Here is a 24300-nt window from a genome sequence, read left to right as displayed (position 1 = left end):
TAACATAAGTAGAGTTACAAATGTTCTAATTGCTTTTCAAACCATTTATAACCTATAGATTTTGTAGAAAGCACCTGTACCTTATCTTTCTCCATGGCTATTGTAGAGGGACAAGAAGAAATCAAGCTCAAACTTACTTGAAAAATAATTTTGGTAGAGTCCTTTAGATTGAGGATGTCAATTCTCTGTTTCTTCCAGAAGGAGACTGTTATGCTTTGGTACTGATGTTATCTTAGGACCCCTTAATATTATTCATTAGTTAGTTATAAAACAAATATAAGTAAGTCCTAGACAGTTTCTTACTAGTTTGGGTGTAATTGTATTATGTTCCCTTCTTCCAAAAAGGGTGTACGCTTTCTAATTCTCTTTTCAGGATAATTTCTTAAGTCACAGATATATCGGGATGATTTTAAAAGTAGATTCTTATTTAAACATGAGGCAAGTGGTAATGTATTTTGACAAAGTCTATTCTTCAATGTTCGCAGGACTCCCGTGTCAGAAGTCACCTGTCCCGGCAGGCCATGCAAGGGATGCCAGTCCGAAACACTGGGAGTCCCAAGTCTTCAGTGAAGACACGCCAGGCTTTCTTCCTTCATACTACATATTTCACAAAATTTGCTCGTCAGGTCTGCAAAAATACCCTACGGTTGAGGCAGGCAGCAAGACGGCCATTTGTTGCTATTAATTATGCTGCCATTAGGGCAGAATGTAAGACGTTTTTAAATTCTTAACCTTATATGTTGTGCTTTCCTGACCATTTTCTCTTTTCTATCTCTGTCCCTTTTTTGTTTGTTTGCAATAAACATAAGTTCTTGTGTACAGAGTTTTGGTTTTTTTGTTGTTTTGTTTTTTTTTTTTTTCATTTTTCAAAAAGGCATTGTTTTTGTCTGCTCCCATTTGTATCATATTAGCCTGAAAACAACATTGAAATCTGTAAATTTCCCTCCAAATAGTGCTCAGGAAGAGATGGCAGGAAGTGCCCCTGTCTAGTTGTTACATTACTGAAACAGTTGACAAAAGAGCCCTTATTGAAGCACTTGTACCAATTGGGTAGTTCTACACTACAACTCCCAAGGACACTGATTAGTGAGACTGCCTGAGACAGCATAGGCCATTCCTATTTGGATTAATTAGGTATAAATAAAATTTATACTAATTAGGAATTGTATGCCTTTATAAGACTCTCTTCTGCCCTAGAGCCTTTGACAACCATCATACAACATAATAGAAATTCACAGTACTTCATAACAAATGCTGTATGTATTCGAAGGTTTAGAAAATTAAAAATAAATTTAAAAATCATTTTGCGGTTAGAAGCTACTGTCTGTATTTGTTGTTGAACAGTCTATTTTTGTCCAATCTGGTTCCCATTTCATAATCATCCATTGTCATATAACATTTACTCATCCATTTCCAAAACAATCTTGCTTGTGTTTCATTTTCTTTGTTAGAATAAGGATCATACGTCAATGAATTGTGGATTTCTCTGTTTATTACTATGAATTTGAAAACGTTCATAATTTGTGTGTTAGCTCTGGAGTTATATCCTTGGCTACCATGGCCATATAACTTTTTCTCTCTAAGGGATAAAAAATTACCGCCTAATTTAACAGGAACTCTTTTAAAGACATTCAAGGGCTTTATCTGTGAGATTTTTTTAAAAAATGATTATCAGATGTTCCACTTGGATTTAAGGAAGGTATCCATAAAGAGAATGATAAAAAAAATAACTTTTCAGTTCTTAAAGATAATTTTCAGCAGAAAATTGAAAATTGAAAGACTTTAAAGCTTAAAGGTAAAAGCTCTGTAAGAACAGGAGCATTTCTGTGTAGAGAATAGAGATAGGCAGCGAGTCATTGTCCTCTGAGAGGAGTCAGCCATGTCACATCATGTGGATTTAAGAATCTGTCCTGGCATTATATTTGTCCTGGCTTTTGTGAGCTCATGGACTTAAAGCTATTACTTTCCTACTATCTTAAGGAATTAGAAAATAATATATATTCATTTGAACAGTTTAGGTAATTTAAACACACATTTACTTATATATTCTTTAAAAGAACAAAAACATTTGAAAAGTGAATGAAACACTTCTGTTAAAATTGTCTCTGATGGGCCAGGAGTTTGGCCTAGTAAGTGCTTGCCTAGCATGCACGAAGACCCGGGTTCAATTCCTCAGTACCACATACATAGAAAAAAGCTGGAAACGGTGCTGAGGCTCAAGTGGTAGAGCTCTAGCCTTGAGAAAACCCAAGGACAACGCTCAGGTCCTGAGTTAAAGCCCCAGGACTGGCTAAAAAACAGTTGTCTAGGATCCAGTGTCATCTTTGTTCCCATGAATGAAAAAGAAAGCATCACTGATTTAATTGCTGCTATGGAAGTTTTTTCCTTTGGTTCTCTGTTGATTTTTCAATTAATTTGCACCTTGTATTTATTCTGATTCTTGTGCATGAAATGTTATTATCACTTCTAATATTTTCATCATTGCTGGGCCATGCTGTTACAAAAAGGATCCAGATGCAATTACTTTATATTTTATTTTTACATGTATAAGAAAAATTGGTTGTGAAGAGATTCAGCGAGCATATAATCTATTTTCATTGGTTGGCAATGCACATTTGGAGCCAGAGTCTTAGAATGATTAAGTTTACCATAAGATTTTAAATTATAGTAATTGAGCAACTATTTTGCTGAAATTTCTTTCAGACAAGCAGCTAGTGAGCTCTTCCTACCATCTAGTTGATTATCCTTATGTCCCCTTCTAATTGGACTAACCTTGTCATAACTTCTTCAGCAGATCCTTCATCTTAGCTTTGTCATGAGATTTGGTGTTAACCTTATGTACACAGAGAACTAAGCCTCTCTTCTCCTGAAAGTGAATGGGTGGTTGTTATGGTTTGGTTTAAATCAACAACCTTTCCTTAAGGCTTTTTACCTTCAAGGATTCTTTTTTTTTTTTTTTTTTAAATCAGCCCCAGGGCTTAAACTCAGGGCTTGGGTACTGTCCCTGAATCTCTTTGTGCTTAAGGTTAGCACTCTACCACTTGAGTCATAGCTCTACTTCCAGCTTTTAATGAATAGTTTATTGGAGATAAGAGTCTTACAGACTTTTCCGCCTGGGCTGGCTTTGAACCCACAGTCCTTAGCTAGGATTACAGGCGTGAGCCAATGGCACCAGGATCCTCCAAGATTCTTAACCCTTTTCCTTTAAAAAGTATTTAATAATTACCATATACAATTTGAATATACTTTTCAGTCAGGTGGAGCTTCATAATTTAAAAAAATACTGATGAATATGGAAAAAAAATTTAATCTTTTTACATTTTTCAGACAAAAATTAACCTGGACTATGTAGCCCAGGTTGGCCTGGAACTTAAGGTTCTCCTGCCTTAGCTGCCCAAATGCTGGGATTATAAGCATTTATTACCATGCCCAGCGTAAGTATTGTATGTATTAAATTTTGATCATCATGTTGAGAGAGGAAGCTCTCTGAATTTGAGGTTCTTCATATTTTTTTTGTACATTCTCATTTTATTTGACTTTGATTTTATATGTGATACTTGCATTTAAGTGATTTGAGACATGATAGTATGGAATGAATATAGTGAAACATTGCATTAGATCTTCTTATCAGACCCCATCATAAACAATTCTTCCCATTACTTGTTTGAATAGGAATATTAACACGCAAAGGTCATGCCAAATATGATAGAAATGATCATTTATGTCTAAAACATGTGGCTTGTTCCAGAAATACCATATAGTATAAAAAAAATATGGAACGCTTCACGAATTTGCGTGTCATCCTTGCATAGGGGCCATGCTAATCTTCTCTGTATCATTCCAATTTTAGTATATGTGCTGCCAAAGCGAGCACTTGAGGTTTTTTTTAAAGCATGTAAAAACTGATCCCCTCCATGGCTTTCTGGTCTTAAAAGCAACATCTCAACCAATGTCATAGTTAAGAGTTTATGCAGCTGGCTCAAGTTGAAGTATGGAAATATGTTTTTTATTAAATAATTTGAAAACTGGAATCATCAACCTGTGAATACATATACCAAGTGATATGTATATGCAAATGTGAAAATGCTTTAAATACCAGTTTCCCCAAATACCTATTTTTCTTTAATAACATACCTTTATGTGAAAATAAATCCCTGCGAAAAGTCCTAGCAAAGTACCTAAGCCATTTCTACCACAGATAGTTCTTGACTAGGAGCCAGGTACTGGTAGTTCACACCTGTAATCCTGGGTACAGGTCAGGAGGATCATTGTGAGATGATTCAGGCATGTATTCATGAATCTGTCTTTGCCAACAGCTGAGTGTAATAATATGTACCACCCCTACATTCGAAGCTAAGATTGGGTAGATCGTGGTTCTGAGTCAGCCTGAGCAATAAAGTCCTAGGTGATGATACAAACCTATCTTCTCGGCCATGGCAGGAAGCTTAAATAGGAAAGTCCATTGTCTTAAGTCATGGGCCAATCTCAAAAGGTTAAAGACATTGCTTTGGTGGTCAGACTAGCAGGACCACCAAAAAAAAGGCGGCAGGTGTGTGTGTGTGTGTGTGTGTGTGTGTGTGTGTGTGTGTGTGTGTGTGTGTGTGTGGTTCCAGCACACAAGAAACTGAGACAGGAGGATCACAAGTTCGAGGCCATCCTGGTTTACATATATTCTCAAAAAAAATAAAGATTAGTGACTGAAGCCTAAATATAGCATAAATGGTTACATTTCAAGGGCACAGGTGAAAATGCAGTGTCAGATTTAGACATCCTGTTTCTTCCCTCTTGATCTTCCATCCCCTCCAGTGAATGGTACTTGTGCTTTGTAATTGCCATTAGACATTAGTAGAAGACTGTCCTCAATATACAGAAACCCAATGAGAATGGGATAGTCACATTGAGATTCAGGACAATCAGACTGGCTAAGTAGTAGATGTGTTAACAGCATTCCCTAGAGAGATTAAGGTTCCTGGTAGCAGGTCCAGATGATTTACCTGGCACTTGGTAGTTTATAGAATAATTAAATGGATCTGCATTAATAGCAGCTTTGCATGGCATCAGTATCCCTCCAGTGTAGTCATTTGGAGTTACCTGGAAAAAAGTTTTCTGTATGAAGATATGAACTGAACTTTGGGAATACCCTAAAATCCATTTCTTCAGAAATGGATTAGATTCAAGTTTTTCTAACCATTTTTCAGGAAGAGTTATTACTAGTAGTTGTATAAACTTTCCAGAAAATTTAAGCACTAATACACTGGGAGAAAACAGTTTGGGATTGTTTATTTTGCTATTTTGGAAAGTTGATTTTTAATAAGTATTTGGTTTTGAATTTTGAATGGGCACTTTTAGTTTGTGGCTTTTAAGGCCAGAAAGCCATGGAGGGGATCAGTTTTTACATGCTGATCCTAGGGCTTGAACTCAGGGCCTGGGCTCTGTTGCTGAGCTTTTTTGCTTAAGGCTAACAGTCTGCCACTTGAAATAGCTCCACTTCCAGTGATGGTGGTGGTAGTAGTTGTTATGTGTGTTGTAGATTGGAGGTAACAGTAGCATTGACTTTTTTTTTTTTTTTAACCTAATCTGGCTTTGAACCCTGATCCTCAGATCCTAGTCTCCCTAGTAATTTAGGGTTAAAGGCATGAGCCACCAATGCCTAGTTTTAGTACAGAAATAGTATAAACCATCATTTCTCATTCCTGATTTTCCTTTCACAGATAGCTATTGTCATCAAGAATCCACAGGTAGGGGCTGGGAGCTTGGCCTAGTGGTAAGAGTACTTGCCTAACATGCATGAAGACCCAGGTTTGATTCCTTAGTACCACATAACATAGAAAAAGCTGCAAGTGGTGCTTGTGGCTCAAGTGGTATAGCCCAAAAGAATCCACAGGTATTCTATGCATAGGTAAGAATCAAAACTTTGGTTTTATAATAAAGTTTTTTTTTTTTTGCCAGACCTGGGACTTGAACTCAGGTCATGGCACTATCTCTTAGCTTCTTTTGCTCAAGGCTAGTACTCTGCCACATGAGCCACAGCATCACTTCCAGTTTTTTCTGTGTATGTGGTACTAAGGAATTGAACCCAGAGCTTCATGCATGCTAGGCAAACACTATCACTAAGCCACATTTACACTCCAAAGCTAATATACTTAATGTTCTTCATTTTGCTTTTTTTCCCTTAATGAATCACACCAGTACATTGCATTGAGAGTAACTTCTCTTTTTTCTCTCTGATGAATATTTTATTTTGTATATTGTAATTTAATCAGTTCCTTCTTAAACTTGTTTCCTATATATTCTATTATAATATTGCAACCAGGACCTTCTACAGAAGTACCATTTCATAGTGTTATTTAAAGTGAGAGTGTATTGGGACTGAGGCTATAGCTTTGTGGTAGACATGCTCTAGGATCTCTGGGTTCAATCCACAGCATTAAAAGAAATCAATAAAAAAAAAAAGAAGAAAAAGAAGAAAAGGAAGCATTTTCAAGCCGGGAGTGTGGCCTAGTGGTAGCATGCTTGCCTAGCATGCACAAAGACCCAGGTTTGAGTCTTTGGTACCACATATATAGAAAAAAGCCAGAAGTGTTACTATGGCTCAAGTGGCAGAGCTCTAGCCTTGAGAAAGTCCAAGGACAGTGCTCAGGCCCTGAGCTCAAGCCCAGGACTGGCAAAAAAAAGAAAAAGAAAAGAAAGCATTTTCATAAGATAGTTTCCTAAATGGGAAAGCCTGGTTCATGGAACATGCAGTTTGAAATTTTGGTATTCCATATCCAGTTGCTCTCAGATGAACTGTAGTTTGTATTCCTACCTACCATGACTAGCATATGTCTGTTTCTCGAGTCTTACTACTAAAATTATCCATCTTAAACCTTTGACTACATGATGGCTGAGACATAACAATTTAGAATAAATTTACAATAAAGTAGAAATAAATGCATATATTTGAAAACAATTGGTATTTCATTTATGTTTTTCTAAACCACTAGATATAAACCAGTTTTGGTTGGATGTTTAATCTAGTCTTCCTGTCCTGTGGAAATTTTTTTTTTTTTTTTTTTTTTTTTTTTTGCCAGTCCTGTTCTTGAGCTCAGGGCCTGAGCACTGTCCTTGGACTTTCTCAAGGCTAGAGCTCTACTACTTGAGCCTCAGCACCATTTCCGGCTTTTTTCTATGTATGTGGTACCGAGGAATCGAGCCCGGGTCTTGGGGTGCATGCTAGGCAAGCACGCTACCGAGGAATCGAGCCCGGGTCTTCGTGCATGCTAGGCAAGCACGCTACCACTAGGCCAAACTCCCGGCCCCGAATTTTTTTTTTTTAACACCAGTTATGAGTCTTGAATGTGTATATGGTACCGAGGAATTGAACCTAGGACTTCATGCATGCTAAGCGAGCACTCTACCACATGACCAAACTTGGCCCTGTGGAAACTCCTTCCCCCCCCCTCCCCCCCCCCCCGCCCCGTGGAAACTGTTTATGGCTAAACAAAGTTATCTTTTGATCTATGCTGTGTAATATAAGTATTTTCCCCATTCTTGTCTTTTGACTATAACACTTTATGAAATTAATTTGTTTTAAAAATTCAGCTAGTACCTAGGGGTTTTGTTTTCAAATGCCTTTATAATTCTATATGCAGTTTTTGCTGATGGTTTTATTTTATTTAATTTTTTATTTTTTTTTTGCCAGTCCTGGGCTTGAGGTCAGGGCCTGAGCACTGTCCTTGGACTTTCTCAAGGCTAGAGCTCTACCACTTGAGCCTCAGCACCACTTCTGGCTTTTTTCTATGTATGTGGTACCGAGGAATCGAACCTGGGTCTTCATGCATGCTAGGCAAGCACTTTAACCACTAGGCCAAACTCCCGGCCTGCTGATGGTTTTATTTTGACAGAAATCTTGAAAGTCAATGTGTATATTTTGCAGATTTTTCTATCTCATAACATAGCCTCCAACATTTCCAAAACATTGCAGAAAAATAGTTTGTGATAAAAGTGACAGCATTCTTTGACAGTTACCTCTAGGAAATGCAGATCATTGTATAGGAAGCTAAAGGAATGTGCTTATGCTCAGTGACTTGAGTGAGATGCAGCTGCTTTCCCTCTCTCTGGGTATATTTTGGTTCTGTCTGGGGTCTTCTCAGGTTGCCTTCTGTATCTGTACACTTGTGTTTTATTTTGTTTTTCCCAGTCCTGGGGCTTAAACTCAGGGCCAGGATACTCTCCCTGAGCTTCTTTACACTCTACCACTTGAGCCATAGCACTACTTCTGGCTTTTTCTAAGTAGTTTATTGGAGATAAGAGTCTCATGGGCATTTTTGCTTGTGCTGGCTTCAAACTGTAATCCTCAGATCTCAGCCTCCAGAGTAGCTAGGATTACAGGAGTGAGCCACTAGCTCCTGACTTTCTATACATTTGTAGGAAAGTTTTTGGGGGGAATAAGTACTAACTGATAAACAGTGGTAAGTCTGGCCTGGATATTAACATGGGCCAGGACATACCAGTTTGAACTAGATAACCCAGTTTGGAGATATTTCTTTCAAGTAGAATGGATTTTCTTATTTTTTCTTACTATGAAATAATGGCTAGGTCTTCTTAGCACTTTCCTTCTGATTTTTTCATAATTGGTGCTAATTGTTAGCACCAACTTCCTATAAGATAAAATGAAGATTAATGAAATATCTAATCTCATTTTAAAGAGCTTTGATTACTGTATCAGGGGTGCCCTATAATGTAAGTTGTCACTGAGAATCTCACATAATAATAGTAATAAGGAGAAATTAGAAGCACACTAGTATAGTATAAAATGAAGTATTTGCATACGTTGATTAATCTTTTGGTGGATTTGTTGATTCTTGTCAAAGTGATGATGGTATCCTAGCATCCATTAGTTGTAACCATGTTAGAAATTTTTTCTTAGATCTTATGGATTGGAATAAATAACAAAATTAATGTGTTGGGGAATTTTATTTGGTAGTACAGAAGATCGAACTCATTAGGCCTTGTGCTTGCTAGGCAAGAGCTCTGTGATTTGAGGCACATCTCTATAGTTATTTTTCCCCTAGTGTATTTTTCAGATTATGTTTCAGGTCCCCCGCCCCTTCAACGGCCAACTGTTCTTGTTCCCGGTCCCAGTAGCTGGGACCATAATTGTACATCACCACACCTGGCTTATTTCTGAAAGAGGTTCTCACTGTTACCCTGGCTGGCTCCAAAGTGCAGTCCTATATCCTCCGCCCTAGAAGATGGGAAATTACAGGCATGTGCCACCATAACCAGGCCACAAAGTTAATCTTGCCTTTGCCTAAGATATGGAGGAAATAGGTTGAATTACTCAAGCTTTTAAAATTACTTTTTTATGTAATTGGGGGGGGTGTTTGGTTTGGTTTGGTTAGTCCTGAGGCTTCAACTCTGGGCCTGGGTGCTGTCCCTGAGCTCCTATTGCTCAAAGGTAACACTTGAGCCACAGCACGACTTCTGGCTTTTTATATGATTTAATTGGAGACAAGAGTCTTTCTACAGAATGTCTTACCCAGGCTGGCTTTGAACCACATTCCTCAGATCTCAACCTCCTGAGTAGCTAGCATTACAGGTGTGGGCCACTGACACCAGCTTTAGAATTGCTTTTAAAAGGAAAGAAAGGACATTTTCTCTTGGCTTTTTGTCAAACATGACTTTAATTTTAGAGCAAGTAGTGAACTACTTGTGAACACCCTTTAACAAGTAATGATGTTAAGTGTGATGTTCATACTCTGATTTGACAGGTCTTTGGTCCTTTTAGTCACTTGGGGTCACTTCTTGATTTTTATTTAGATTACATTTCCATGTGTACTTATTGTATTCAACAACAAATGAAAAGCTCCAGATCATGATCATTTTTATCCATTTTTTTACAAAGGAAATCAATTTAATAGAAGGAAAAGGATCATTTATTTCCAGGGGTTGCATAATAATTAACCATATGGAGTACACTACGTATTCAAATTTCTGGTGTTTGAGGCTCTCTGCTTTGTCTATCACAATGCTACTTCTCACCTTCTCTTTAACCAGTTTTCCAAAAGCATTTCCTTAGTGAACCAGAGCTCATGACAAAGTCATTATTTGTTTTTAATTATTAGAGGCTCCAGGTTGAATTATACACTTTTAACAGTAATAGTGGAAAGAATTCCTGTGGATAACAAAAGATACTTCCTGTATTATTCCTAGAAAAGTGGTCTTGGCTTGCAAAAGAAAAGATTCTCTAGTAGAATCAGAAAACCATGAGAACAGTTTTGTCAAATATTTGAAGATAGGGAAAGGGATAAACATAGTAGATCAATACCGGCTGAAGCAAACATTTTCAGCTTTATGACATCTGTGTATATGAAAAAGTTTCAATACAAATTTTGTTTTGTCCCTTCGAACTATTGCATATCAACTCTTCAATATGAGTTTTTCCACATCTATACTTCTGTCACAATGACAGCTGATTAAAAGCATAGAGATTGTCTTATATGCCTTATTTTTCTCTGAAATGTGTTATGGTAGGACATTGGTGAAAACTTACAAGCTAATATCACATCTACACAGTATATTACTATGTGCTTTTGCATGAAATATTGTCTACATACAGGTAACTTTAAAAATCTTAGCACACATAAAATAGGTTATGAAGAACAGAAACTGAGTAATAAAATAGCTTATTTAATGGACTTAGGCTTTCATCTAAAGGACTTCAGTTTTGTCAAGACAAAAGACTTCTCCAGGAAGATCCATCTAAATCAAGAATAGTTCAGTATGTTCTTTTGGCAGCTATAATTATCCAAAGTCAGATTGATCTTATATCAGGATTGGTTCTACCTTGTGCTATGGGTACTTTTCTGATATAACTACGAAGTACATAGCTAGAAATGCAGCAGATTTCCATCACTTTTCAGGTGGTAACATGATATGGAAGCAGGTGTGTATGTAAGATATATTAGCTCCACTCAACTTACATGGGCTGTAAAGGGAATGTTCTCCAGTAAATCCCTCATTAATTATTGGGATTCAGAGCTAGAACTTTTTTTGTCAAACCCACAAGGAAATTGTTCAGGATCTGGTGGATATTTTGCATTATGTTCCATTTGTACCTTTTATTTCTGCGGTATGTGTGGCAGAGGAATCTACCACATTGGTTGTCTCCATGTGGTTTTCTTTTCTCTCCTCAGATGCAGACAGGCATGCTGAACTATCTGGAAGCCCACTGAGAAGCAAGAGCACCAGGAAACCATTGGCATGTATCATTGGGTATTTAGGTGGGTATTTTATAACCTAGGAGACACTCAGAAAACAATTTTTGTATGCTGCAGACATCGGATTGTTCTTAATGTGTTCTTAAACTAAATTCAAGTCCTGAAAATAAATGAAATAACATATAGTTAATTTTTGTTTAGGAATTTATTATTACCAATACATTCAAACAGGGATATATGTTTACTTAAAAAACATTTGAATAAAAATATTCCTGACACAGGCCGGGAGTTTGGCCTAGTGGTTAAAGTGCTTGCCTAGCATGCATGAAGACCCGGGTTCGATTCCTCGGTGCCACATACATAGAAAAAAGCCAGAAGTGGTGCTGAGGCTCAAGTGGTAGAGCTCTAGCCTTGAGAAAGTCCAAGGTCAGGGCTCAGGCCCTGAGCTCAAGCCCAGGACTGGCAAAAAAATAAATAAATAAAAATAAAAATAAAAATATTCCTGACAGGCCGGGAGTTTGGCCTAGTGGTAGAGCGCTTGCCTAGCATGCACGAAGACCCTAGTTCGATTCTCGGCACCACATACATAGAAAAAAGCTGAAAGTGGTACTGTGGGTCAAGGGTAGAGCTCTAGCCTTGAGAAAAGTCCAAGGACAGTGCTCAGGCCCTGAGTTCAAGCCCCACAACTGGCAAAAAAAAAAAAATATATATATATATATATATATATTCCTGAAATGAAGCACAGATTAAACAAAAAGAAGAAAATTAAAAATTCAGTAATAACTAAGGATGATTATTTTTGAGATTTTTATTTACATCCTTACACTATCTCTAATTCACCTTAAGCTTCTCTTTAAGGAGAGGGGGATTAGTTTGTATGTTTTGGTTTTTTTGTTTGTTTGTTTGGTTGGTTGGTTTTGCCAATCAGGGGGCATGAACTCAGGGCCTGAGCACTGTCCTGGGGTTTTTTCAGAGCTAGCACTCTACCACTTGAGCCACAGTACCACTTCCAGCTTTTTCTATATGCGGTACCAAGGAATTGAACTCTGGTCTTCATTCATGCATACTAGGCAAGCACTCTACCTCTAGGCCAAACACCCGGCCCAGTTTGTGGGGTTTTTTTTTTTCTTTTCTTTTTTTTTTTTTTTTTTTTTTTTTTTGCCAGTCCTGGGCTTGAGCTCAGGGCCTGAGCACTGTCCTTGGACTTTCTCAAGGCTAGAGCTCTACCACTTGAGCCTCAGCACCACTTCCAGCTTTTTTTTCTATGCATGTGGTACTAAGGAATTGAACCCGGGTCTTCGTGCATGCTAGGCAAGCACTCTACCACTAGGCCAAACTCCCGGCCCCACCCAGTTTGTGGTTTTTACAAATTTAATTTTTTTTTGTCTGTCGTAGGGCTTGATCTCTAGGCCTAGACACTGTCCCTGAGCTCTTGAAGTCAAGGCTACTGCTCTACCACTTGATCCACAGTGACACTTCCTGTTTTCTGGTGATTAATTGGAGATAAGTGTCTCACATACTTTAGTGCCCCGGGCTGGTTTTGACCCAAGATCCTCAGATGTCAGCCTCCTGAGTAGCTGGGATTACAGGCATGAGCCACCAAGCCTGGCTAAAAAATTAATTTTTATCCCACATTAAAAAAAATTCTTAGTTCAGGTGTCAGTGGCTCAGGTCTGTAATCCTAGCTACTCAAAGGGCTAAGATCTGAGGATCAAAGTTCAAAGCCAGCCTGGGCACAAGAGTCCTTGAGACTATTATCACAACCACAAAAAAACCAGAAGTGATGCTGTGGCTCAGTGGTAGAGCACTAGCCTTGAGTTGAACTCAGGGGCAGTGCCCAGGCCCAGTGTTCAAGCCCCACAAATGACAAAGGCGAAAGAAAGAAACAAAGAAAAGAAAAAGACTGGGGCCGGGAGTTTGGCCTAGTGGTTAAAGTGCTTGCCTAGCATGCATGAAGACCCAGGTTCGATTCCTTGGTACCACATATAGGAAAAAGCCGGAAGTGGTGCTGAGGCTCAAGTGGTAGAGCTCTAGCCTTAAGAAAGTCCAAGGACAGTACTCAGGCCCTGAGCTCAAGCCCAGGACTGGCAAAAAAAGAAAAAGACTTAGCCAAGTATAGTGGCACATATCTAATCTTAGTACTCCATTAGAGAAACTCCATAGAGAAACTCCATTAGAGGATGGCAACTTCCAGGCCAGTCCGTGCTACATAGTAAGACTGTCAAAAACAAAAATCTCGAACTCACTGGCCTGGTAGACATGCATAAGGCCCTCCAGTACCACCAGAACACACACACACACACACACACACACACACACACACACACACACACACAGAGTTATAGCTTATATGCCAAGTCAGGTTACTTTGAAAGGAAAGCATTTTTAAAAGCATGCCTTCTAACTCAGAAATATCCAAAGATGAAGGCTCTAGCTACATACTACATTATCATAATTGAGATTACTAAGAAATACTTTTCTTTGCAAATTTAGAAAAAATGGATTCTCATATACCTGGAAGAAAAGAATGTTTTTGTACTGCTTTTTCATGTTCTCAGTAAAGCTGAAATGTATACTCAGAGTGCATTAAACCTTCTTGCTCTACTTGGAGATTTATACTTATGAAACGTTCAGACTTGAGCTGTCCAATTTTTTCAGAATCAAAGTGCGTCCTTGAACTTGGTATATTATCTTGTCCTCACCAGGTATATTATCTTGTCCTCACCAGTATCCCTTGGTTCAGAAGACTACAGCTTTGATGCCAGTTTGTCTCACTGCTTCTTATTTTGAAAGAGTAAAGTTACTTTCACAGCATCACATAGTTGCTATGGACATGACCTGATACTGATGATAATGCTCTGGAAAATGGCTGGTGCCTGTTATCGTGCAGGAGAAAGTTTCTGATCATGAAAAAGAAAAGAAATAATATAGCATTGCCTAGTAGTCAACCTTTTTGGGTATAACTATGTATTTCACAAATTGATCTCTAGCCCTACCACAAAAGCCAAAGCTATTTTGTTCTTACTTGGTAAACTTAGAGTGATTTGGAAAATACCTACCTAACATGTTGCTGATATGTTACCTTGAAGACAGAAGTACATGCTTCAGAGAACACCAAAGTAAGAAGAATGTTGCCCTCAAAACTTAGGTAAAAACCAATAATGGCTGACCCCAGCCTTTAGGATTTGAATGGATAGAAAAATAAGAAAAGAATACTCTCTTTTTTCATTCTGTATTCAAGAGAACAGTTGGACAAAGGCTTCAGTGAGTCCAAGAACCTGAAATGTTCAGGGAAATAATTATGTGAATGGATCACAGGGTATGGGATTGTAATGAAAAATGAAGTTAGCAAACCTTCAATGTTATGTTGAAAAGAATATATTTAATAGTACTTAAGCTATAGCTAAATTTGGACAAATGTAAGATTTTGATCAGACCATGATGCAGTCATTTTAACAGCCTGAATGGCTTTTCCTAAATTTCACTAAATTGCGCTATGTGGACCTTCTCCTCACATTGAGTTGAGATCAAGTTATTTACCCATAGTTCAGTGAGGGTCCGTGAGCAGAGTAGGATTTGGAGCAAAAATATTAGCATGAGTAATAGACAGATGTTCTTAAATTCAAATCCTAGAGCATTGCAATGTTTGTCTATCTACAGAAAGTAAATGTAGTTCTGGACTTTAGCTCACAGCAATATATACTTCACCTAAAGTGCATGTGCCACATTTACATGTTAGTTTTGTGATATGTCCTTTGTCAGTGTTGATTATTGTATCTGGACTTTGTTTTCCTACTTCACCTATTATCAAAATGTTTTGGGCTGGAAGTGGTTGACTCTAGTAGTGTACCCTGACTGCACAGCCAGAGCAGGAATCTGGTTTTTCAGAAACCTCACACTCAAGGCATGCTGTATGCTCCTTATTGCAGCATAGAAGTGTTGCTTCTCTGAAGTGACCTCTACAGATAATCTTTTGATTTCTAATATCTTGAAGAGTCAGATGCTTTATTCTCTTAGTAAATCTCATGTTGTAAGTGACCTTCTGAAGTGGCTTTTTGGGTACGTGTTTGTATTCACCACCTGAGGCTCAGAGCTCAGGGGTAGAACTGGCTCACTTGATAAGCAAAGCCATGGCAACAACACTTGAAGCTACTTCATTATGCATGTCAGTGACTGGCTCATAAGGAACTGACTCTCAGCTCATTAAGAAATAAGATGCGTGGCTCTTAACTGGTATAAATGTACCCAGGGATTTTTTAAACTCACATTCTGGGTTGACAAACTTTTTTTTTCTTCCTGCCAGAAATTCATCCTGCAAAGAAGCCTAATATAATTCGATCTACACCAAGCCTGCAAGCCCCAGCTACCAAAAGGATGCTAACCACTCCAAATCACACATCCTTGAGCATTCTTGGGAAAAGAAACTACAGTCATCACAATGGCCTGGATGGTATGTAAGCCCAGGAATTCTGGAGACTGCAATGGTTGTCCAGGGCCCCACTCCCTTGCCTGCCTGGGTATATCTTCTGATAAGTTAAAGAACATATTACAAATAGAATCTGCCCCATTATATTGATCTGAAGGAGAGGGCTCAGAGGATAGACTGCTAGATGTCACAAAGAAGGATTATGTTAAGTGAAATTTCTCCATTTCATTAGGAGATACCTTTAGCTTACATTTCCTCAAGGAGCCATGTTTTGAGATGAAATTTGTATTTAGTAGTTGTTTCTGCAGGATAATAATGTTCTTGCTGTGCTGCACACTCACTGCTCATTTTAACTTTTCTTGAGCAGAAGGGATTGTTTGCCTTCCATCTAAGACAGCAGTGCTCTCTAGGGGGCTGTTCAGTAGTCTGCAGATCATTTTGAATTTGGCATTTATTCCTGACTTCTTTTACCTCATAATTTTTTTAATTGCTTAAGAGTGCTACAAGTCATGAAAGGAATTGCCTGGATGATGTCCTAAATACAGAAATAATAATTTGTCTGAGATGGAATAACTGTGAAATGTCGCTTCTTTTCTAAACTGCTTCTCTTAGTCTTGGACGTATAATGACTCTTGAGTGGAATTGAAATATCTCACATTTAGACTATAAACATCAATGTAATAAATCATCCAGACAGTATATTTTTGTTCATCAGTAATCCTGGAGTTTGAAGCTGTCTTTATTGTTTAAGGGTTGACATTTATTTATGAATAAAACTTTCTCCAGGCTCTTCATGCCTTATGGAACTCTAAATTTCTTCAGTGAATTTCTTCTTATAACAAGGACCTAAGCAAGGATGTAGAATAGACCTTCTAATAATGTTTCCTTCAGTATGATTTTTTATGGCCATAATTATGCCAAAAATTATTTTTTAAAACCTGAGGGTGTGAGGCAGGGTGGGAGTGGTCGAGTCCTTAGGAAATATATTCAGGCACAGTGAAAGCTGGTCTTCTGAGGAGATGTGCATGCATCTGCTCTCACCATGGCTAGAGCTGGCGTCTGGTGGTGTTGTGGGGGACTTTTGCTTGAGACTTTTCTAGTCAGGTGGAACTGAAACTGTACTTTGATTCAATTGGCTATCACTTTCAGACTGGCATTTCAAAAACCAAATCCTCCTCAACAATCAACAAAAACAGGACCTTAATGCCTGTGAATCACTCGACCTCCAGATTTACCTTGATGTCATTAGGGTCCAACAAGGAGTTCCTGATAAACCTAAGGTCAGGAAAAATTAAGTCCTTCTAGTAAGGTGGCATCGGAAAATTAGGTGCCTCCTAATATTATTATAGCATAAAAAAGGGGGATATATGTCCTAATTAGGGAGACAAACGTTATACATTTATCCTCAAAATTCAGCCTCAGATGGAACCATCAACTGAAAATTCAGAGGTAAATGGTTCCCTTGCTATGGCCGGGAGTGTTGCCTTCTACTCTTATGTCCCTCGTTGTTGTACTTGGGACAGTGGGTTTAATTGGATGTTGTAGGATGAGTTCATATGGAGACTAATGTTAAAAGAGTTTGAAGAAAAGAATAGAAACTAAAGGAGAGGGGAATCATTGGGGAAAAATTGAGGGTAAAGAGTTTAGTTTGCATTTATAAGGCATCAATGTGTTGCATATGTAACTTTCAATAATTAGGCCACACAGCAGTTTTACAGAAACACTTTCATTTTATTTTATTTTATTTATTTATTTTTTGCCAGTCCTGGGCTTGAGCTCAGGGCCTGAGCACTGTCCTTGGACTTTCTCAAGGCTAGAGCTCTACCACTTGAGCCTCAGCACCACTTCCGGCTTTTTTCTATGTACATGGTACCGAGGAATCGAACCCGGGTCTTCATGCATGCTAGGCAAGCACTTTGACCACTAGGCCAAACTCTCGGCCCAACACTTTCATTTTAATGAGAACATTGGCCTTCCTTGCCCTAAGATTTCTGATGTCTAGACAATAGAAGACCAAGGGACAATAATGTCAAAATATGGAGAATGTATTTCCAGCTTTTCCTTGACTGTTGCCTAGGACCTTTGCATTCATGCTTAAATAGAATCCGGAATCTTTCTTTTTTATCTTATCGCCTCTTTGGCTTCTCTAAGTATACTGCCATAAGGGTAAAGTATGTTGTGATTCATTTGATATATATACTAGGGTTTGAAATCAGGGTCTTGTTCTTGCTTGCTTGCTTGCTTGCTTGCTTGCTTTCTTGTGGGTCGTGGGGCTTAACTCTGGGCCTGAGTTCTTCAGCTCAAGGCTATCGCTCTACCACTTGAGCCACAATGTCACTTCCAGTTTTCTAATGGTTAATTGAAGCTAAGTCTCATGGACTTTTGTGCCCAGGCTGGCTTTGAACCTTGATCCTCAGATCTCAGCCTCCTGAGTAGCTAGGATTACAGGCATGAGCCACGAGCGAGGGTCTTATACTTTCTAAGCAAGTGCTCTCTATCATTTGAGCCATGCCTCTAATCCTTGTTGCTTTGGTTTTGTTTTGGTTTGTGTCTTTTAGATAGAGTCACATATTTTTGCCTGGGGCTGACCTGGACCACAGCCCTCCTTTCCTATGGCCCCTATGTAGTTAGCATCACAGGAACCCAGCCAGCTAATTTGTTTAGATAGGACTTTGCTAATATTTTTTCCAGAATGGCTCAAACTTCTATCCTCCTCCTTCCCCATTTCTGGAATTAGAGACATGAGCCACTATACTTGACGTGCATGTGATATGCTTGGGCTTGAACTTAGGACCTGGGCACTGTCCTTGGACACTTTCTGTTCAAGGCTAGCATCCTGCCACTTGTGCCACAGTGCTACTTTCAGCTTTTTCTGTGTATGTGGTACTGAGGAATTGAACTCAGGGCTTCGTGCATGCTAGGCAAACACTCTACCACTAGGCCAAACTCCAGGCTCATGTGACTGATGGAAAATAGCTTCCTAGTACCCACTCCCACCCCATGGCCTTTCTATGGCCTTTCAACACCTGAGGCTCCATTTGGTGATTATCTATCTACATGGAATTTCTTCAAAATGCCACTCTATTAGTTAGCTTTCCTGTTGCTGTGACCACAGTATCCGAGGAAACAACTTAAAGCAGGATTTATTTTGGCTAACAGTTTCAGAGGGTTCAGTTGGTTGGCCTTGTGCACTGGGGCAGAACATCATGGCAGTGGGAGTGTGTGAAGGAGGCTGTATATCTCATGGCAGACAAGCAGAAAGAGTGGAGAAGACTACAGAGCAGCTCAATCTTTAAAGGCATACTCCAAGTGAATTACTTCCTTTACACTGTACCTAAATAGCATCACCAGCAGGAGACTATGCATTGAAATAGAATCTGTGGAGGGCATTTTGAATACAACCTCTATAGTATTTCCTTTGTAGTGTCAGTTTGTCCCATGTACATCTGGATGAGCGCTACTGCGAGGTCATTGCTTCTCTGTTCAGACAAGAACAATAGACGGAACACAACCAGTCCCTGATCTTATTAATTCAGGTCTTTACCCTTGTTGGAGAGACACCTGTCTCGTTTTCCAAAGAAACTTGGATGTTGTTTCTTCAAGACCTATATGTCTGTGCTTTGCTGTCTGGTATGGAGTTCACTCTGCAGTGTGCTAACTTTCTCACCTGTGTTTTAATTCATATAACAACAAAATCTGAAACTTGAAATGTGACTTAATGATAGAGTGCTTGCCTAGCATGCATGAAGCTCTGGGTTTGATTCCTCAGTAGCACATAAACAGCAAAAATTAGAAGTGGTGCTGTCGCTCAAGTGGTAGAGTGCTAGCCTCGAGCAAAAAGAAGCTTAGGGACAGTGCCTAGGCCCAGAGTTCAGGCCCCAGGACTGGCAAAAAAAAAAAAGAGGGAGGAGGAGAAGGAAGAAGAGAAAGAGGAGAAGGAGAAGAAGGAGGAGAAGGAAGAGGAAGTGGAGAAGGGGGAGGGGAGGGCTGGGAGTTTGGCCTAGTGGTAGAACGCTTGCCTAGCTTGCACAAAGACCAGGGTTCGATTCATCGGTACCACATACATAGAAAAAAGCTGGAAGTGGTGCCTAGAGAAAGCCCAAGGACAATACTCAGGCCCTGAGTTCAAGCCCCAGGACTAGCAGAAGAAGAAGTAGGAGGAAGAAGAGGAGGAGGAGGAGGAGGAGGTCTAGAACTATATACAAACATATATATACATGTATACTACATACGTATTTATATACACAGAGAGAGATTGGGATTCTAGCTTAGATGGGACTAATTGTTATCATTAGATGAGCACTCAAGAAGATTTTCTTAGTTTCTGCAACAAAGTAGAAGCCACATACATTACTTAACAGGTAATTAAATATAAGAAATTAATGTGGCTAACTAAATAAACAGCACCAGGATGTGTGAGTTATTATAATCTAGAAGTTTAAGGAAGCGGCCCAGGGGAGCTGGAGCCCAATCCCTAAGAAGACATGCAGCCTCAACTCATGTAGGCATCTCTTGGGAGATGCAATAAGTCTGGTTCTGAAACACACTGCTAGTGCTACATGGAGTGTCATTGACAGGAACTGGAAAGAGCAGGTCCTCTGCTTCTCCAGCCTTCCAGGTTCTCTGTACCTCCTTTTGGGATAACAGAGATCCAGGCCTCAGAGGAAAATTGGAATTTCAAAGTCCTAACGACAGCAGCATGAGGCTGGTTAAAATGGATGATATAGAGTTGAAAGATCAGAATACAATAAAAAAAAAAGTACATTCAGAGAGTTCCTACATTTGTGTGTCCCCAATGAACCTTTTTTTGGGGAGGGGGGGTCATGGGGCTTGAACTCGGCCTGGCTGCTGTCCCTGAGCGCTTCAGCTCAAGGCTACTGCCCTACCCTTGAGCCAAGCCCCACTTCCCTTTATTTAGAGGTTACTTGGAGATAAGAGCCTCAGGTCCTTTTGTGTCTGGGCTGGCTTTGAACCTTGATCCTCATATCTCAGCCTCCTGAGTAGTTAGGATTACAGGCGTGAGCCATTTGCCTGTTTAGGACCCTTAAGATAATCTTTCCCCCTCCAGATATAGGATTCTGAGCAGCCTGAATTTCCTATGTCAATTTAAAGTGCTGGAAAAAAAACATTTGGCTAGTAGTGAGCTTTCATGAGGTAGTTTATACCATGAAATACTGAAATAAGATACAGGCTTAGGGAAAAGCTTTCCCTGTGAGGTACAATAATGAAAGCAATTAGCACCGCTACTTAATTATCAGCATGTCTGACAGATGGGCATGCAAACAGGATGTGTACAGGCAGACTAATTTAGCTGAACATCAAAATTGCTTCTTCTAAAACATTCAGCTCACTTAGCATTAGAGCTTCCTGCTTCCTCCCCAGTGGCTTGTCTTCTCCACTGGCCTTCTACCTTAACATTTCACATTCTTTTTGTTTGTTTATTTTTTTTTGCCAGTCCTGGGCTTGAACTCAGGGCCTGAGCACTGTCCTTGGACTTTCTCAAGGCTAGAGCTCTACTACTTGAGCCTCAGCACCACTTCCAGCTTTTTTTCTATGTATATGGTACTAAGGAATTGAACCCAGGTCTTCATGCATGCTAGGCAAGCACTCTACCACTAGGGCAAACTCCTGGCCATTTCAGATTCTTGATGGTCGAGTTTTTTTAAGTTCAGCCTTTAAAAATGATTTTCCCAGGCATTTTTTTAAATGGTGGGAAATTTCTAATTTCCTCCTATTACACGGTCCTGGTGTTGACTGGAAGTTGTGAGTCTATGCTCCATCAGCTACGTAATGTCACTGAATCCCACCCTTGTGGGATTTTAACCTTGAAGGTGAAGACCCACACACATAAGAAACTCAGTGCAAGGAATTAGTAATCATAGAATGGATTTCAAAATTAAAGAGCTGCAGGGTGCCTTAACAGTACATTTTTCCTTCAGACTGTTGATCTAGTGCTATACCTATACCACCAAGTGAATTTCTAAATCCTTTGCACCCATTCTTCTGTTCAGGTGCTTTAATGCCATTTGTGTTGCCAGCAAACTGAGACCCTACTCATTGAATTCAAGTGGCTGTGGGTAGTCATCAGGGATTGGCAGGCACCATTAGAGAAAGGTTTACCTGGCTGAGAGCATGAAAGGGAAGAAAGAAGAGGAGATAGAATTCATGTGTGTGGAGCTGGGAGTTTGGCCTAGTGGTAGAGTGCTCGCCCAGCATGCACGAAGATCCAGGTTTGATTCCTTGGTATTATATACGTAGAAAAAGTCAGAAGTGATACTATGGCTCAAGTGGTAGAACTCTAGCCTTGAGAAAGCCCAAGGACAGTGGCTCAGGCCCTGAGCTCAAGCCCAGGACTGGCAAAGAAGATGAAGAAGTTGTGTGTGTGTGTGTGTGTGTGTGTGTGTGTGTGTGTGTGTGTGTGTGTGTGTGTGTGTCAGGGAGGGGGAAGCATCTTCATGTTTGGAGTCAGATGGGACTAATTAGACTTCTTTTGATTATTTTTGTGTGTATCACTTGGTTTTGTTGCACCTGTTCTCTCTTCTGTAACTCTGTGAAGTGCAGCTGATAGAAGTATTCTTCTGATGGAAGTTTTGTGTGCTTTATACTACTTCATCTTCCTAACACTTTATGAAGCAGGTATTAAAACCTGTATCTTAGTAATAAGGAAAATGAAAAATCAGAGACGTTAAGGAATTTGTCCAGAGTCATGCTTCTAACAAGTAGCAACAATACAATTCCACTTTAAATCAAGGGCTTTTCCACCACGTGAAGAAGCATATATGTGAAAGATAGGCATATATTTTCAAATGAATAAAAACATAGTAGATATCTCCCTTTGCTCATGTTACATAGTATAAGCTAGCAGTGCCTTCACAAAAGCTGTTTTTCTGAGCGCTGTCCCTGAGTTCTTCAGCTCAAGGCTACTGCTCTACCCCTGGGCCTGGGTGATGTCCCTGAGCTCTTCAGTTCAAGGCTACTACCGTACCCCTTGAGCCACAGCACCACTTCCAGTGTCTCATGGAATTTGGTCCCATTTCATGAACAAAATTAAGCAAAAAGATTTGTGTATTTGATTGAAGGTAAATGAATATGTCCCAGTGTATGTTTATACATTAGAAAGGCCCAATGTGGGCCTGGGAGTTTGGCCTAGTGGTAGAATGCTTGCCTAGAATGCACGAAGACCTGGGTTTCATTCCTTGATACCACATACATAGAAAAAGCTGGAAGCGGTGCTGAGACTGAAGTGGTAGAGTCCTGTCCTTGAGAAAGCCCAAGGACAGTGCCCAGGTCCTAAGTTCAAGCCCCAGAACTGGCAAAAGAAAAGCCCAATGTCTATAAAGAGAAATGTCCCTTGATTAAGTAATTCTGAGGAGCATTTGAGCGGAAATTTGGTTTATAGAGAAGGATTACTCAGTTACCTGTACACTCTTGTAGCTAGAAACCCTACTGTGGGAGGATTGAATATCATCATTTTGATACCAGAATATTTATTTTTCATAGAGAAGGCTTTATCAGAAAATTTTACTGAGAGAAAATGTAGGCTGAGAAGACCACCCATCCTCCCCTGACCTACAAAGAAGACACTGTTGCCTCCTACTCCAGTATCTGCTGTTTAAGCCTTGTTCCATCCATGGGCCTTTTGTTCTACGCACAGGCACCAGGTGATTGTCTGCAATAGCTCAGGTTTTATCTGCTTCTGGAGTGATACAGAGCAGTGATAAAGACCACAGGAGTAGCTAGAGGTGTTCTTAACCTTGTCCAGGATGGCATAGCTTTTATCCCAGGGGACAAATGAATTGAGACTCAGTGTGTTAGGACAAACAAAACAACAGCCCTAGAAAAGAAAAAGAGTTTTCAATGGACTAGAGTCAGGATTTGTGGGCCAGAACTGTTGACTAATTATATAATAAACTCCTTTTTTAATCTACTGTCCTCTGGTTTATTTCCCCTGAGACACATGAGTACACTGTAGATTTTTCTTCTTCATCTTCTGCATCGAGTAATATCATTTCTGTAACTCCCCATGAAGAGGGTATCTACTGTGGATACCTCTGTAAGTACAATATTATGATCTGGGGTGTGAAGATTTTCCTTTTGATGACTTGTTTCTGAAATCAGTGATTCAACAATCCCAACTGTTGGCCTCCCAATCCCGGAACATGGGTAGTGATGAGGGCCATTGTACTAGTGAACAAGCTCTGGGAATGCATCTGCTGCCTTCACAGATCCCAATAAAAATAGATTGCCAGGGACAGCTGATGGCACTTCCAGGCTTACTTGGGCCCAGGCTGCCTTCTGTTAAAAATTGCATGCCATTTTCAAGAGACCAGGTTTTTTGAATGTTCTAAAATACTATGTATAGAAGAATATTGTGTGACCTTCTTGGCTCCTTGACTCCATTGTAGTATAATAGTTAGAATAATTTTTTAAATATTCTTTAAAAATATTTAAAAGCCAGGCATAGTGGCTCACGCCTGTAATCCTAGCTATTCAGGAGGCTGAGATCTGAGGATTGAGGTTCAAAGCCAGCCTGGGCACTAAAGACCATGAGACTCTTTATCTCCAATTAATCACTAGGAAATGGGAAGCAGGGCTGTGGCTAAGGAGTAGGGATGTAACCTTGAGCTGAAGAGCTCAGGGACAGTGCCCAGGTCCAAAGTTCAAGCCCCACTA

The 24300-nt window shown here is 39.6% G+C and overlaps 1 protein-coding gene and 1 non-coding gene across 8 annotated transcripts in view; one reads left to right on the top strand and one right to left on the bottom strand.

Annotated features, from left to right (window-relative positions):
* Positions 1-24300, top strand: part of Mta3 (metastasis associated 1 family member 3) — a 122235-nt gene that overhangs the window by 87979 nt on the left and 9956 nt on the right. For 5 of the 7 annotated variants that reach the window (XM_090337057.1, XM_090337050.1, XM_090337052.1 and 2 more), the window contains 3 exons: positions 486-708; positions 11178-11264; positions 15505-15651. In XM_090337057.1, the coding sequence (XP_090193183.1) occupies positions 486-708; positions 11178-11264; positions 15505-15651 (457 nt within the window). Of the gene's footprint in view, positions 1-485; positions 820-11177; positions 11265-15504; positions 15652-24300 lie in introns of those variants that run through there. The other 2 variants (XM_090337054.1, XM_090337053.1) reach the window with 1 other exon arrangement.
* On the bottom strand, positions 3768-3874 carry LOC150060825 (U6 spliceosomal RNA). The gene has a single exon (XR_016536316.1). It is a non-coding gene; the product is annotated as a U6 spliceosomal RNA (small nuclear RNA).

Source organism: Megascapheus bottae, chromosome 7 (assembly GCF_031878675.1).
Source record: "Megascapheus bottae isolate mThoBot1 chromosome 7, mThoBot2.hap1, whole genome shotgun sequence".
Taxonomy (NCBI): Eukaryota; Metazoa; Chordata; class Mammalia; order Rodentia; family Geomyidae; genus Megascapheus; species Megascapheus bottae.
The sequence above is the reverse complement of the archived record's forward strand: the minus strand, read 5'-3'. Positions and strand labels throughout refer to the sequence as shown.